Here is a 13,629-nt window from a genome sequence, read left to right as displayed (position 1 = left end):
ACACTACCATGATGTGGACACCTACGTGAAACACAGAAAATGTGTTTTGCTTTACTCAGAGACAAACTATTTGACCCTGAGGGGAAAAAGCCACTAAGGCTACGTCCACACTAATCGTTTTCTCTCCGTTTTGGCCTCCCGTCCACACTGAGACGCCGTTTTGGCTCAAGGAAAACGCATACATTGGAAAACGGTGCTTTCATGGAGCAGTGTGGACAGCGAACCCGGAGCCTTTTCAAAAACGATGACACATTTTAGTCATGTGATGCAGTCATGTGACCAATTAAACTAAGATAGCAGAGGACATTATACAGCAGTTGTTTTGTTTGCCCTCAATTTTGACTATTAAAGATTAATATCAGTCTGTACATGCTCCAGAGAGCTTTTCTTCAGATTCTTTAATTCTCACTCGCTTTTGCAACTTTGTACTTTTGTGTTACTCGCAGCAACAACTCCACCTCATTGTTAGTCCACTGAAAAAACTTCAAAGAGCCTGAAACTAAACAAACGGCAGACAGAAATGAGGCAGGTCGTATCCTCTTACGTTTCACGCATGAGCAGGACTGGAACGTAAGTGTTTTTCGGCCGTTTCAATGTGGACGCACAACTCTGTGAAAACGACTGAAAACACTACTGCCTGCAGGCTGCCTTCGCGCTACCACCACTAAAGTATAAAACAGGCATAAAACATGTTTTACACATTTTTTTTCAATAATGTATGAAATATGGGCACTTTTATAAGATAATTTGATAATTTACTGCTTTAATTCTCCTGGAGAAAAGCAGAATCTGACTGTGAAAATCAAACAGTCTGATAAACTGTTTGCTGTTCTCTGGTCGAGGGATGCATCTTCTGCTAAGACGACAGCATTCAGATTTGATCGGCTTTCACAGCTGGTGAAGTTTTGCTGTTTCCACTCTTTTTTCCATCACTACATTAATCTCTACAAACATCATCATCTGGCGCTGAACTGTGAGAACAACAGAAAGCATTACACTGGTGCTAGCTTCCTGTTAAATCCAAAAATTATTTTAGGATCCACAGACTTATGTGTTCTCAGTTTCTCTGTCCTAATGTACTGCTTGACTTTAATGTTTCTGTCCCACGAGGTCAGTGGAGGTTAATAAAGAAGATCGTGCCGTTGCTCCAAAAATCCAGAAAAACCTTCCTCACGCGATCAAATGTTCAGCTTCCACTGACAGATGGAAATGTCTTCAACTACTCAAACATCTTAACACATTTTTATTTTAATAATTAATCCTTATATTTTTTAAAAAGAATCCTGTTGACTTGAGATTTTTGTGTATATCATGTTTATCTTAATAATCTTATACGTATTCATCTGCACACACGCAATGAAGCAAGTCTGAAACAGGAAACAGAATAAATGTATCCAACTTTGCTTATTTTCTATTAATTTTTAAGCTGAAAATGTCAAACTGTGCGCGTTCTTTGAATCATTGTAGCTTAGTAATGTTTCAAATGAATACTCACTTCACTGCGCTCATAAATGATTAAACATCTAATAAAAACTCCTCTAGGTTTACGAGAAACCATCAATCACATTTCACCCAGCGTTACTGCCACAGGCTAAAGGCATCGCAGGCATCACTAAGGGGCTACATTTCACTGGGAATGGGTCACACCCCCGGGAAGCTAAGATGAGAATTGGGAGCAACAATCTTATGCTATTTTTTTGTTTGCACTCTATGCATCAGAAACTGTTAAACTATGATTCTGAAAGCTTTGAAAGACATTTGCAGACAGATACATTCAGATAAACAGTGGAGATATATTGTTGGTCTGTTGGTTTTTTCTTGCATTAATGCTTGCATGACGTTATGAGCAAGATCTTACTGGAGCCTGAATTTCAAACAGGACACGTATGAAACAAAGGCAGGACCACAGAACTTTATGACGTTTGGAAAGGGTGTGGTATTGTTCCATATCGCTTTATAACTTATTTACTATCTTTTTCTCACTCGCTATCACTCATTCTCATACATGTTCTGCTGTTAGACTTGGGGTTGTGCAACAGCTCGCTCAAAGTTCAGTTTGCGCAGACTAACATGAACAGGAACCTTTACAACCAATATTTTGTAAAACTAAAAATGATCAAGTTCAAGGTCATTCTGAAGAAGCTGCTCTGATCCTTCTCTAGCTCTGCACACACAAAAATATCATTAAATACACTCACAGACAGATCACTGTCAAAAACCAAAGGGGGAAAAAAGGCAACTATGTGTTTTACCACTTAAACAATGTGTCACACTGCAGGAAACCTCAAACAGATGACAGAAAAGCGATCAGTCAGCTCTGCGGGCCGTTTGCAGCTGTTGATTCACCATCTTACCCTTTAGTAACGATTTGTTGTTATCATCAATCACTCGCAGATATTTCCCAAGACTGTCTGTTTCAAATTCACTGCCGACGACGTGGCTGACGTTCTGATTTGTTTTTTCACACCCAGCGGGTCCAATTTCCATAGAAATGTAAGATTTCTGGGGAAATTGGAGAATCTGTAGTGATTTGCTGAGAAAACCCTTCAAATCTACAATCTTCATACACATAAGACCTCAGCATTAATGCTGGTAGCCGTGCTGTCTGAACGGCCACGATCATTAGTCATGTAGACAAACTGTATTGTTCGAGTGAAATATGTACAGTGTACCGTTTCACCCTTACAACAGCCAGTCACACATATTTTTCTTCTATCTTTAGTTCAACATTTAGTAAAAAAGGTGAAATTCTATGAAAATAATCTTTTTAAATGTTCCCAGTAACATTAAGTGCTGCACAGAGTGCATCATAACGAAGCTGCTCCCAGCTCGCTGTAGTTAGTGACTGTGCAAAAGACCTTTTAGGTCCTTTAACCCTTTAAGACCTACCATAGAACCAAGTCCGCCAGAGCTTATATTATATTTTTACATGCTGTGGAGCCATTTTTGGGAGCATTTCAAGTTCCTATACATCAATACAACCATTATAGCCCAAACTTTAATAATATGTATTCATTAAGTGCATAGAAATTACATAAATTGCAAAAAAGTGCAATAAACTACAAACAAATTGAAAATCATTTTTGTTTTTTTAACATATATTTCTAGTTAGAGAAATTTAAGAGGCTTATCCCTCAAAACTGTAAATACAAAAAAGTTGCACAAAATAGTTTCCTACCACAGGAAATTTATTTTAAGTGTCTTCATAGTTTTGTTTTTGAAATACACCAATTTTCATATACTGCAGGAAAAACGAAAATAAATATTATAGTGCAAATTTGCAAAAAAGCAGCATATGCATCAAAATAAACTATTTCCAGCAGTGCAATATGAGTCCTAAGCATCCCAGAAACGACACAAAGTCATAAAGTCAAAGATAACTTAAAAACACCAGTATAGGCTCATAAGGCCCTGATGGTAAAAAACTACATTTCCGCAAAAATGACATCACTTCCGGTTTCGGGCAGGTGATGGCGGACATGCGAAAGTTCGCTCTGACGTCTATTCCAACGTAGGAAGTGTTACAAACAGCTGATCGGATCGGCAAAGCCACGTTTTTGTTGCTGCAAGCGCTTTTTATGCAGTTTTTGCAAAGCTATATGTGGAAGGAAACTGTGACCTAGGACAAGCTGATGGCATAAGATGTAAGTACAACTCCTCCGGTGTCATGTGCAAAAAAAATTATTGCGCTAGCTTATGTGGTTGCAGAGCTACCGCGATTTAAAAATTGTTACGCAAAACAGAGCGTGCCCGCTCAGACCGGCTTTAAAGGGTTAAAATAACCCTCAGCAATCCAAGTGCTCATCAATGGTAACGCTAAACTAACACAATATGCATTTATTCATCTCTACGCATATCCCATTTATTCATTTGTATCCATCCCTCCGTCCCTGGAGTTACCTCAGGTGTCATGGGGCAAGAGGCGGGGCATTTTTTGTTCCTTTCTTTAAAAACAAACAAACAAACTCAAATCTTGGCAATCAGGCGACAAAGAAAGTAAAATGCACGACCGGCCGAAGCACCACAAAGACTGTGGGTGTTAACACAAGGCCACTAATTTTACTGTTACTAACATGACATAAAAGGTTGGTTCTTACCACAATGATTAACTTCATTTTGTAGACAAAGTGAAATTTAAAAACTGCTAAAACTTGGCTAGTGGGAGGTGAAATGAGCAGATGGCGCAGGTTTTCTTTCACAACTCACCGATAAGGTTTGTCAGAGTTATGAATGCGCCGGTGGTTCCTCACCCCGACGTACGTAGAGCTGGTGTAGTTGCACACGTCGCACTTAAACATCTTCTGTGGACTACCTTCTGTAAGAGAAGGCAACGTAAACACACCTTTACAACTTGTTGAGAACAACACCGAGCCGTCAGCCAAATATCGTAACAATTAATGGTGCCATAAAAACATAAACCACGTCTTACCTTCATCTGTGACCCGCTCCGTCTCCTCCATTGCGGCCGCCGTCTCAGCGACTGGTGTGAGCATTTCCACGTCACTGCTGAAGCTGTGGTGCTCTCTTTCATGGTTTCTTAACTGGCTCTAAAAATGAATAGAAACAGCGATACTGTGAGATTTCTAAGTAATTATGATACACTGAATGGATTAAAAACAGCTGGCAGATTTCCCCAATGATGCACTTTGTGGTCTTTATTAGGCATTTTACCTCACACCTCAGGCACAGATATGAGAATAGGGGGCCTGCTTTCACACCTCCCAATTAGCGTAACTCCCAGATCTGCTGGAAAATATGATGAACTTAATAATCTCTGCTGCAGAGAGGCAGCGGAGCCCGATGATACCAGTGGAATCAATACTTTTATCCTTTGCCTGCATCCGACTGCTGAACACTTTTCCTTGCTAATTTATCAACTCAAGCTTTAATCTATTATTACCGTTTGATGACCGACAAGAAGAGATGCTGACAACAGCGACTCGGTGAATGTTGCAGTGTTGGGTGAAGATAAAACCAGAGGCATTATAAGCAGGAGGAACACTCAACAAGTCTTGAATAAAACAGGCAGCTGACCCAGCTCTGCCAGCATTGAACTAATCAACAGTCAAACTTAGAAACATGTCAGCTAAATATGAGCAGCCTGACACTATTCTAGCTAACTATTGGATGTTCAGTACCCCCAATTCCTCCTGTGCATTTCAGGATGCTTTTAAGCTGCAGTTGGTTTTTTTAAATCAGTGAAATAACAACAATATTTATCTCAATATAAGGAATAAAAATCACAGCATCAACATACGGACTTGAAAGTTCATAAGGAAGCTCCTGGAGGGAGATGAATGAAACAAGTGGAGCGGACATGAGGGATTGTACAAAGAATGGGAAAATGTGTTTGTCCCGGCAAAAAAAAAAAAAAAAACTGACCAAGACAAAGAACCAGGACCCAGGAGGGCAGAAGTACCAGCCTCTTATTTGTTTCTACCAGCTGACACCGCATATAAAACACAGGGACACGACCACGAGGTAATAAACACACGATGCACCAGCACAAGCATAAATGCTGGCAACGACGGCGGCCACTCGTGAAGGTTACGTCGCAGGCTCTACAAAGATTATCCGAGTCTAAATCAGGCCTTACCTCCAGAAGACTCGATAAAACACACCCAGTACACACAACTGTTTGTGTTGGTGGCAACAAAATATCAAGGTGACAAGCCAAACATCAATAAATGCTGGCTATGATTATCACAGTGCCATGATACAGCTATTGTGTGATAGCCAATACTAGACAATTATTATTGATTATCTGTGTAACTGTGTTCCCCTGCTGTCCATAATTTCCCTTTAAGGAGTCATAAAATAGTAACTCTGACAAAACATGACAGTAAAATCGTTTGGAGTCTCTGAATACAAATATATATGTATTGTATTTACACCTGAATACGTCTTTATAACTGCCTCACTACGAGAACAACAGCGAAACACAAACATGCCATAATCACACATGCATGCTTTCAGTCAGTCACATGGAGAAGATCGCCCACCATGCCAAGTATGTGCGACACATTCAACTGTAGCGCTGTGTAGTTCATCATTCATATAAGTCAGCGGTCCCCAACCCCCGGGCCTCGGACCGGTACCGGTCCGTGAGTCTTTGGTACCGGGCCGCGAGAGTTGAGGCTCGGGTGTGAAATGTCTGGTTTTCAGGGTTTTTATTGGTTTTCAGCGTTATTTTGTCATCGTTTTTATCGTTAACTCGGTTTTCCTGGGTCTTTTCACGTGTGTTATGAATAAATCTTCTTTTTTTCGGTACTGGTACTAGTTTTATTTAGTTGTATTTATCCGCGACACCTTAAAGGCCGGTCCGTGAAAATATTGTCGGGCATAAACCGGTCCGTGGCGCAAAAAAGGTTGGGGACCGCTGACATAAGTGATTATTGTGCTCCATTTGTTCAACACTGATGCTCTTGATACCCCTTTTACACCCTGTTCTTTGTGATAGCTTTACCTCACATTTCATCCCTTCTGAATAAAGTAAGATAAATTCACTCCTACAACTACAACAATGTCTTCTATAACTGAGGAGTCCTGGTCATTTGCACGTTCTCTTCCACAAATCCTCATCAGAAAATCCTCACATGTGAGATGTTGGAAAGAAGGAGGTTAGATTAAAACATGTTTCAAATGGAAGGGCCGCACTCACCTTGTAGTGGAAGGCATCTGGACACTGCTTGCACTGGTACATCCGGCTCTTGCAGTGGTGGATCATGTGGTTTTCCAGGTCTTTGCTGTCTGAGGCGATGTGCTCACAGATGGGACACTGATACGGCTCCCTCTGCCTGTGCACCCGCAGGTGCTGTTTAATGTAGCCCTTGTTGCCACTGCTGTAGCGACACAGGCGGCAGCGATACGGCCTATCGCTGCCGGGGATGTAATCCACCAGACTGCTGTCAGGAGAGCCGACCAACCCGTCCATCCCTGGAACACTGGAGCACACGTAACTGCCCGCTCCGTTCGCCGCGACCACTCCAGCTCCATTTTGGAACTGTGCGTTATCTTGAAGCTCTTTCAAGATGTCTTCGTCCGAGGTGTTCTGGTCTGAGCGCTCCCTCAGTCTTTCAATGACCGTGAGCAGGGAAAGGCTGATCCCGCCATTAGCTGCAGGCCCGTCGTCGTCTCCTTTGCCCAGGCCCAGAGATCCTAGAGTTTCCTCTCTGCCCTCATTACAGTTCAGCATAGCTGCTGCCGTTCCCACGTCAGAGGCCTTCTGTCCAGCTGCAGCCCCCTCTGTGGGTTTCTGGCCTGCTTGCGGGCTCTGCGCCTGTGCCGGAACGGTCTTCAGAGCTACCTTGGGGCCAGAGTTGGGCAGCTCGGGCGTCCTCATAGGCATAGCCACGAGGACCTCGGCAGCCAGCGAGTGGAGGCGGAGAGACTCCGAGTGCGTCCTCTTGCGACCAGCTGGGGGGACGTTTTCATCCCGTGGAAGGTCGTTACTTTTAGTGATGGAGGATTTGATATCGGCTCCTAAATGCTGGCTTTTGTTAGTGTTCCCCGGACTGTAGCAGAGGACCACCTCATCTTTCACACCTTCCACATGTTCCTGCTCTTCTGCTTTTTTCTCCAGCAAGCTCTTATCCCCGTCCACATCTGGGCTGAGAAGAAGTGGGTTAGAGGACATGACTGAGTCCTCAGCTGAAGGAAGCCGCTCTACGATCACATTGATATGGCCGGCGCTGTTGGGGCTTCTGTTGATGATCTTCTGAGCCGATGACAGCAAGCTGTCGCTCACAGAGGTGCTTTCATGGTGACCGCCTAGCTCCACCTCCGTCGCTGCCTCAGTGGTCACCTGCACCTCCACCACGGGCTCCTCAGACGTCAGATCTTTGATGGGGTACTCGTCCTCTTCCTCTACTGTTTTTGGACTTTCACTGAGATGAGAGCCTTGAAGATTCAGCACTTCCTGTTTGTCCTCGACAGCCACGGGCATGCAGAGCTGCAGCTTGAAACCGGTAGGGAGCTTTTGCAGGCTTTTATCTTGAAGAACAACTATTTCCTCTCTGGCTGACGCATTGTTAGGAGCAGCTTGCACCTCTCTCTTTGCAGAACCTCCGTCTTCATCCTCAAAGATTGGATAGGAGCAGTCGACGAGGCCGGCGTGCTTCCAGGCGTGGGTTTTCAGCATTCGCTGCTGACTGCAAACATAGCTGCAGATCAGGCAGCGGTACAGGCCATACTCCTCATAGCTGTACCACTTCTTCTTCTGTGGTAACTCCTTAGCACTGCTCACTGAGCTTTTCTTCACTTCGGTTCCTGCGCTGCAGTCGTCACCTGTTAGATCCACATCCTGCTTTTTTAAAACCTCTTCCTTCGCCTCACTCACCGGGTACTTTCTCTTCTGGTTGTCTCCATTGTCAAAGTGCATCCTGACGTGCGCCTCCAGCTGCTCGTGGTCTCTGGAGGTAAAGTGACACTCGGAGCACATGAGGATGAGGTCACTGTGCTGCTCGTTGTGCTGCTTCAGGTGTTCTTTCAGCAGGGGCAGTGTTTGGGCGAGATGGGGGCACAGGCTGCACTGATAGCACGTCACCGTCCGCTTGAGGTCGCTGCTGTTGGGGTTGGCAGCTACCTCTGCCACCGTGGTGGTCACGTTGTTGTTATCATCACCTGACCAAGGTGAGGGAAGACTGCTGTCATCTGTGCCGCGCTCTACTCTCACCTCATCCTTATGGTTCCTTTTAATTTTCTTACATATAGAGCCGCCCCCCTGCTCAGCTCCCCTTTCCCCCACTTGCAGCGCTCTTTTCTGTCCCCCTGATGTGCAGCGACGCTGGGGCCGCTTCTCCACAATCTTGCTGAGCTTCTTTATGACCCGGATGAGAGAATCATCTGCCGTTTTCTGCTGAAAACCGTGAGAGGATTGCTTCTCTTTGGTTTGCCGTGTGTGGGAGCCCAGTGCCGCCGATGTGGAGGAGGAAGACGAGGCAGCGGATGAGTGTGTGATGGCATTAGTGATCTCCTCCATGACCTGGAAAACAGCAGAGAACAAAGTAATGAGTGAGGAATCTGATTGGTGTTACACAGTAAACCTTTTAAGTAGATGACCTCATTTATAATATAAATACATTTTTAAAAAATTAGAGCAAAGAAGTGTGGCCAAAAATGTTAGACATAAAAGACGGAAATAGCTTCAACATCTGAAAAGTGAAACCAATGTGAAAGAACATCCAAAGTGCATTATTTTTAGTGGTAGACAGAATTAGCAGGACAGCTACTATTCAAGGCTGCTGCTGGTTATTAGACGTAGGAATCCCCAGATATGAAACTGCTATAGTTTGAACTGGGGAAAGACATGGTGCTGGTCAAGGCTCCACATCCATCATCTGCCCTCAGTGCAGTTTTTCACTTTCTCACTCTGCAATGCAGTGTTTCTCTAACTGTGGGGCACAGACTCAGTGCAGGTCAATGCAAGATAGGGAAATTTAAAGAACCACCGTTTAAAGCTCCATCTCTGACCTCCTGCTACCCACAAGACCCTCAGGCAGAGGTCTTTTGTCTGTTCCAGGGACCGCGCCGAAAACAGTGCAAAGTGTTTGAAGTTGAGGCCTGGAGGATGTGGAACAGCCTGCCCGGGGAAATCCCGATCTTCAAGTTGTGTCTTAAAACATAGTTTTACAAGAAGGCCTTTCCTTTGCATTTCTCACAACAGTTATTTTTGGTTTATTCGGATACTCATGTAAAGCACTTAGTAACATGAAATTTGAAAAGTTGTACATGAATACAGTTATCATGTAACACAGTTAAAACACAGTCATACGTTCAGTTTAAGAGATCTAAGACAAGAAGACACGACCAGCATCTGTCATGTTTTTCAGTTCGTTCCACACGATGATCTTATTTTATTTTACTGCGCTTTCATGAAGCCCTTTTTTGTCCTTTTCCCTTGTTTCATTGTTGCGAAGTTTTTCTGTAACGAACAGAAACTGGCTCATTCAAATTGTTACTAACAGGCCACAGCTGAACGTACACCAGGCAGTCACGACGGTTGACTGGTTCGATTTTACTCGACTTGCAGCTGTTGCAAAGTGAGTTTCACTTTCTTCTTCTGGACAAAGTCCCAAAGTGCAGAAAAACAGCTTCATTCCAGCACCAATCACTCAGAGGATCAAATCATAGCTTCACCATTATTTTTTCCTTCATTATTTTTGCAATGCTTACCCGTTCTTAGCGTTTCCTCTGCAGAGTGTACATATGATGAAAGACGACTTACCTTCCTCAGACCAATTCTACCTACAAGTACAAATAAAGCAACCTGTAGCTGTGTGTTTGGAAAGAAGAAACAGGTTTGCGGTGCTGCGTGTCTTTGACGGTTTGCAAACAGTAAACAGTTAAAACGATCTCCGAGCAACTGAAGATTATGTCATTCTTCGTTTCGGAGCTTGATGAACATCATGTAGCAGGTGTTGGTGTAGTGAAACGCTGTGGACAACAGTGGACCATAACTTCAGGACTTCTTAGGTGGACGATGATGAAAATCTGACACGTATTTACAAAACAATGTTTCTGTGGCCTGAATGTTGAACCGCTCGCTGTTGCGAAGCGTCCATGTTGCTCGCTACAGCTCTCCCTCATCGCTTCTGCTGTATGAAATCAGTTTGAATCAACACACTGGATTCCTCCATCAGCTGACTGTGGCTGTGGTGAATGGCTATGGATAATTAATGGACTGTGACCACACTCTGCGACACTTACTGGCTTCACTGCCAAGAAGACAGACACAGAAGATCTGTATCAAACCGCCTCATATCACGATTTCTGGGGGACTTTTGCAGAGAGCAGCCTTTTGGCACGTGGGTCACCTGATCAACACCTGAGGGTCAATCCTCATTTATATATTGTACATATAGTAACTTGTTATCCATCCCTTATTTCATAATTTACTCCAACATCTTCACACTCTGCACAACAAACATGCTGTGTTGTTGTCAGCACTGTCTGTTGTCTATCTACACTCTCACTTCCTCATATGTGTACACATACTTACTCAATAAAGCTGATCCCACATTTCAGGCTTAAGCTCCATATTGGATCACATCTACATTTTTATTTATTGAATCACTTTTTTAAACATTCAGTTTAACTGACCTCCTTCTTGTATAGTATTTATTTTATTGAACAAAAACATTTTTTGTGTTGTTGGATCCGACATATCCTGTTGATTCATCATAGAAATGCGAATTTTATGCTTTTTAGAAGGATTAAATTGTATGATGCATTCCTAGCTAGCTATAAATTGGATGATCTTGTAATTAAAAAAAGGTGTTAACTATTAAAAAAAACCTCTTGTGCGGCACACTTTGAGAATCACTGCCACACAGACTGCAAAATCATTTTGATCTTTCTCTGTCTTTTAAAATAAATCTGTACTAATGACATTTATCACTTGAGTATTTACCAAGAAGTTAGTGAGAGGAAATCAGTCAATCGACTAATGGGATAAGTGTGACAGCTTAACTCATTCCTGATAAGTCCTGTCCCTGCACAGTCAATACAGACCTTGTGCACCATGTGCATTTGTTTACATGGGAAGCTGAAGAGGAAACGGGCACAACTGCTCTGGCTGAATTCCTTCCATCTCCACATGACATAACACTGCCCTCCTTCTCACTTTCTGACCACAAACTTCCTCTTTCTCCTACTTCTGCTTCTGTGTGAAAACATCAAAACATGTGGAACAAACACATGTTTTGATTTCACCGTGGTTTTCCCATGGAAAACCACGGCGGGATGTTGTAGTGCATTCATCCATCCAGCTGAATTTTGAATTCTGTGATGAGGAGGAATTCAAAATAAGCTGCATCCGACTCCTTTTTATGCGCCTGCGATCAGTCAGCTTCTCTCTGGACTCCATCATGTGCTTTAACCCGTCTCAGATGAGCACCTGTTATGTCAGGATCTAAAAATATTCCATCCACTTTCACTCCCCTGTAGGACGAAGTTGCACACAGCCTCTCGGTGTGAGCTCTCACACAAAAAGCAGCCTTTTACCCGCTGATGTGAGCCAACACACTGCTGCCTTCACGCTACAAAAACACTTTCACGTTTAAAAAAAAAAGGGAAAAGTCAAAAGGATCCTGGCACACGCTGTTAGCTCCGCTGTTAGCCTCACAGCCTGCTAGTCAAACACACACACACACACACGAGTCTCACACACTGCTAGCAGAGAAACACATGAATGTACAAGGACGCGTCCGTGCTGCTGGTGGTTAATGGGTAACGGAGGAGCGCGAAGGTGTGTGGAAATAAAAATATACTCACGGACACGGAGAAGTTTGGCGCTCTTTGTCCTCAGCACATAAACCGCTTTCTTTTATTCGTTAGCCATAAAAAGTGGCCCCTCTCTCTCTCTCCCACATTGCAAAATGGCGAGGATGGAATAACAGTCACGTGATTCGGAGTTTGAGTCAGGTGACCGACGCCGACCGACGATTGACAGGCTGTCTTGCTGTTGCCTTCAAGTGCCCCTCGTAAAAAGCAGCGCTTTTTAATTTTTCTTACAACCTAACCAACCAGTGCGGTAATTTCCACAATAAAGAGCATTATATTTTTAACTCCTTAAATTAAGACGATAACCAGAGGCGTTGCTTGAGGCCCAGGCCAGTGGGGGGCCTCTAAAAGCTGACAAACTTTATATTTTTACCACCCTAAGGGGCCCCTAGCTGCCTTTACTCAATCTAGCTGTCAGGGGTGTGCATAAAATAAATGCTGTTTGTCTGAACTGTGGAAAACTAGCATCACATTATTTATTTTATTTACTGTGATATTTAATATTAAAGCCACATTTTTGGTTTAATTGATGTCAGATTATGGTAACAAACGTAAGGCCCTTGGGGCCAGAACCGTCGGCAAAGACTGATATCCGGCCCACTGCATAGGTTTGGAAAAGAAGAAAACTCTTCTTTCTTACCCAGCAGATTAACTCAACATCAGCCACTTAATTGAAGTGAAGTCCAAACAGCTCTCAAATGAGCATAACCTCCTCACTTCCTCTGTCAATCTGGTTGGGTCTAAGTTTAGATTAATATCTGCCACATTTTTAAAAATTGTCACCTATTTGGTACACCGGGGCCAAATTACATATGTGCAACTTCAATGGAAAGTTAGATCTGAAATCCTAAATAAAACATTTCCAAAGTTTGTGACACCTTAAGAGTTTCTGCTCAAGGCTGTGTGTGGAGAGGGGTTAAATTTTGGTCATCTCAGGCACGCAGCTCTTGCTATGAACACAGAGGCTCCACACTCCTGTTATCCAAGCCTTCATCTTGGCAGAGGCAGCCAATCAGAAGAAAGTTAGTTCAAAGGGAGAGGGCACAGAGCTGCTTGTTTCAGACAGAGCATGAAGTGAGGGGGTGCACCAAGACCCAGTGTAACTGAACTCTGAATTATGCAAATCAACTCTGAGCAGAATATGCAGAAAACATGAACATGCACCGGCAGTTTGTGCCTCTCACTTAAAACGTTCACCCACTAGTTGATGGAAGAGATGTTGAGAGGGCATAACAACCACTCTCTAACCCAAACCAACAGGAACAACCTGGTGCATTTTTATTGTTAGGTAGTTATAATACACAGTCATACATTGGCAATGCTTCTACCACTTACAGTCGGAGAGAA

The 13,629-nt window shown here is 43.4% G+C and overlaps 1 protein-coding gene across 1 annotated transcript in view; it reads right to left on the bottom strand.

The window, feature by feature from the left end:
- The window catches only part of LOC147338537 (zinc finger protein 507-like), a 29,860-nt gene extending 17,457 nt beyond the window's left edge, over positions 1-12,403 (bottom strand). The window contains exons 1-4 of the mRNA XM_086300572.1: positions 12,274-12,403; positions 6,662-8,983; positions 4,430-4,547; positions 4,207-4,315 (exon numbers count right to left, since the gene is read on the bottom strand). Of these exons, the coding sequence (XP_086156698.1) occupies positions 4,207-4,315; positions 4,430-4,547; positions 6,662-8,980 (2,546 nt within the window). The 5' untranslated portion in view covers positions 8,981-8,983; positions 12,274-12,403. The remainder of the gene's footprint in view (positions 1-4,206; positions 4,316-4,429; positions 4,548-6,661; positions 8,984-12,273) is intronic.
- Between the last annotated feature and the right edge of the window lie 1,226 nt (positions 12,404-13,629).

The sequence above is a fragment of the Aulonocara sp. 'chitande type north' Nkhata Bay genome, linkage group LG1, assembly GCF_057382095.1.
Source record: "Aulonocara sp. 'chitande type north' Nkhata Bay isolate Kocher_YH1m ecotype deep benthic linkage group LG1, A_spYH_male_GT1.1, whole genome shotgun sequence".
NCBI classification, from domain to species: Eukaryota; Metazoa; Chordata; class Actinopteri; order Cichliformes; family Cichlidae; genus Aulonocara; species Aulonocara sp. 'chitande type north' Nkhata Bay.
The sequence above is the reverse complement of the archived record's forward strand: the minus strand, read 5'-3'. Positions and strand labels throughout refer to the sequence as shown.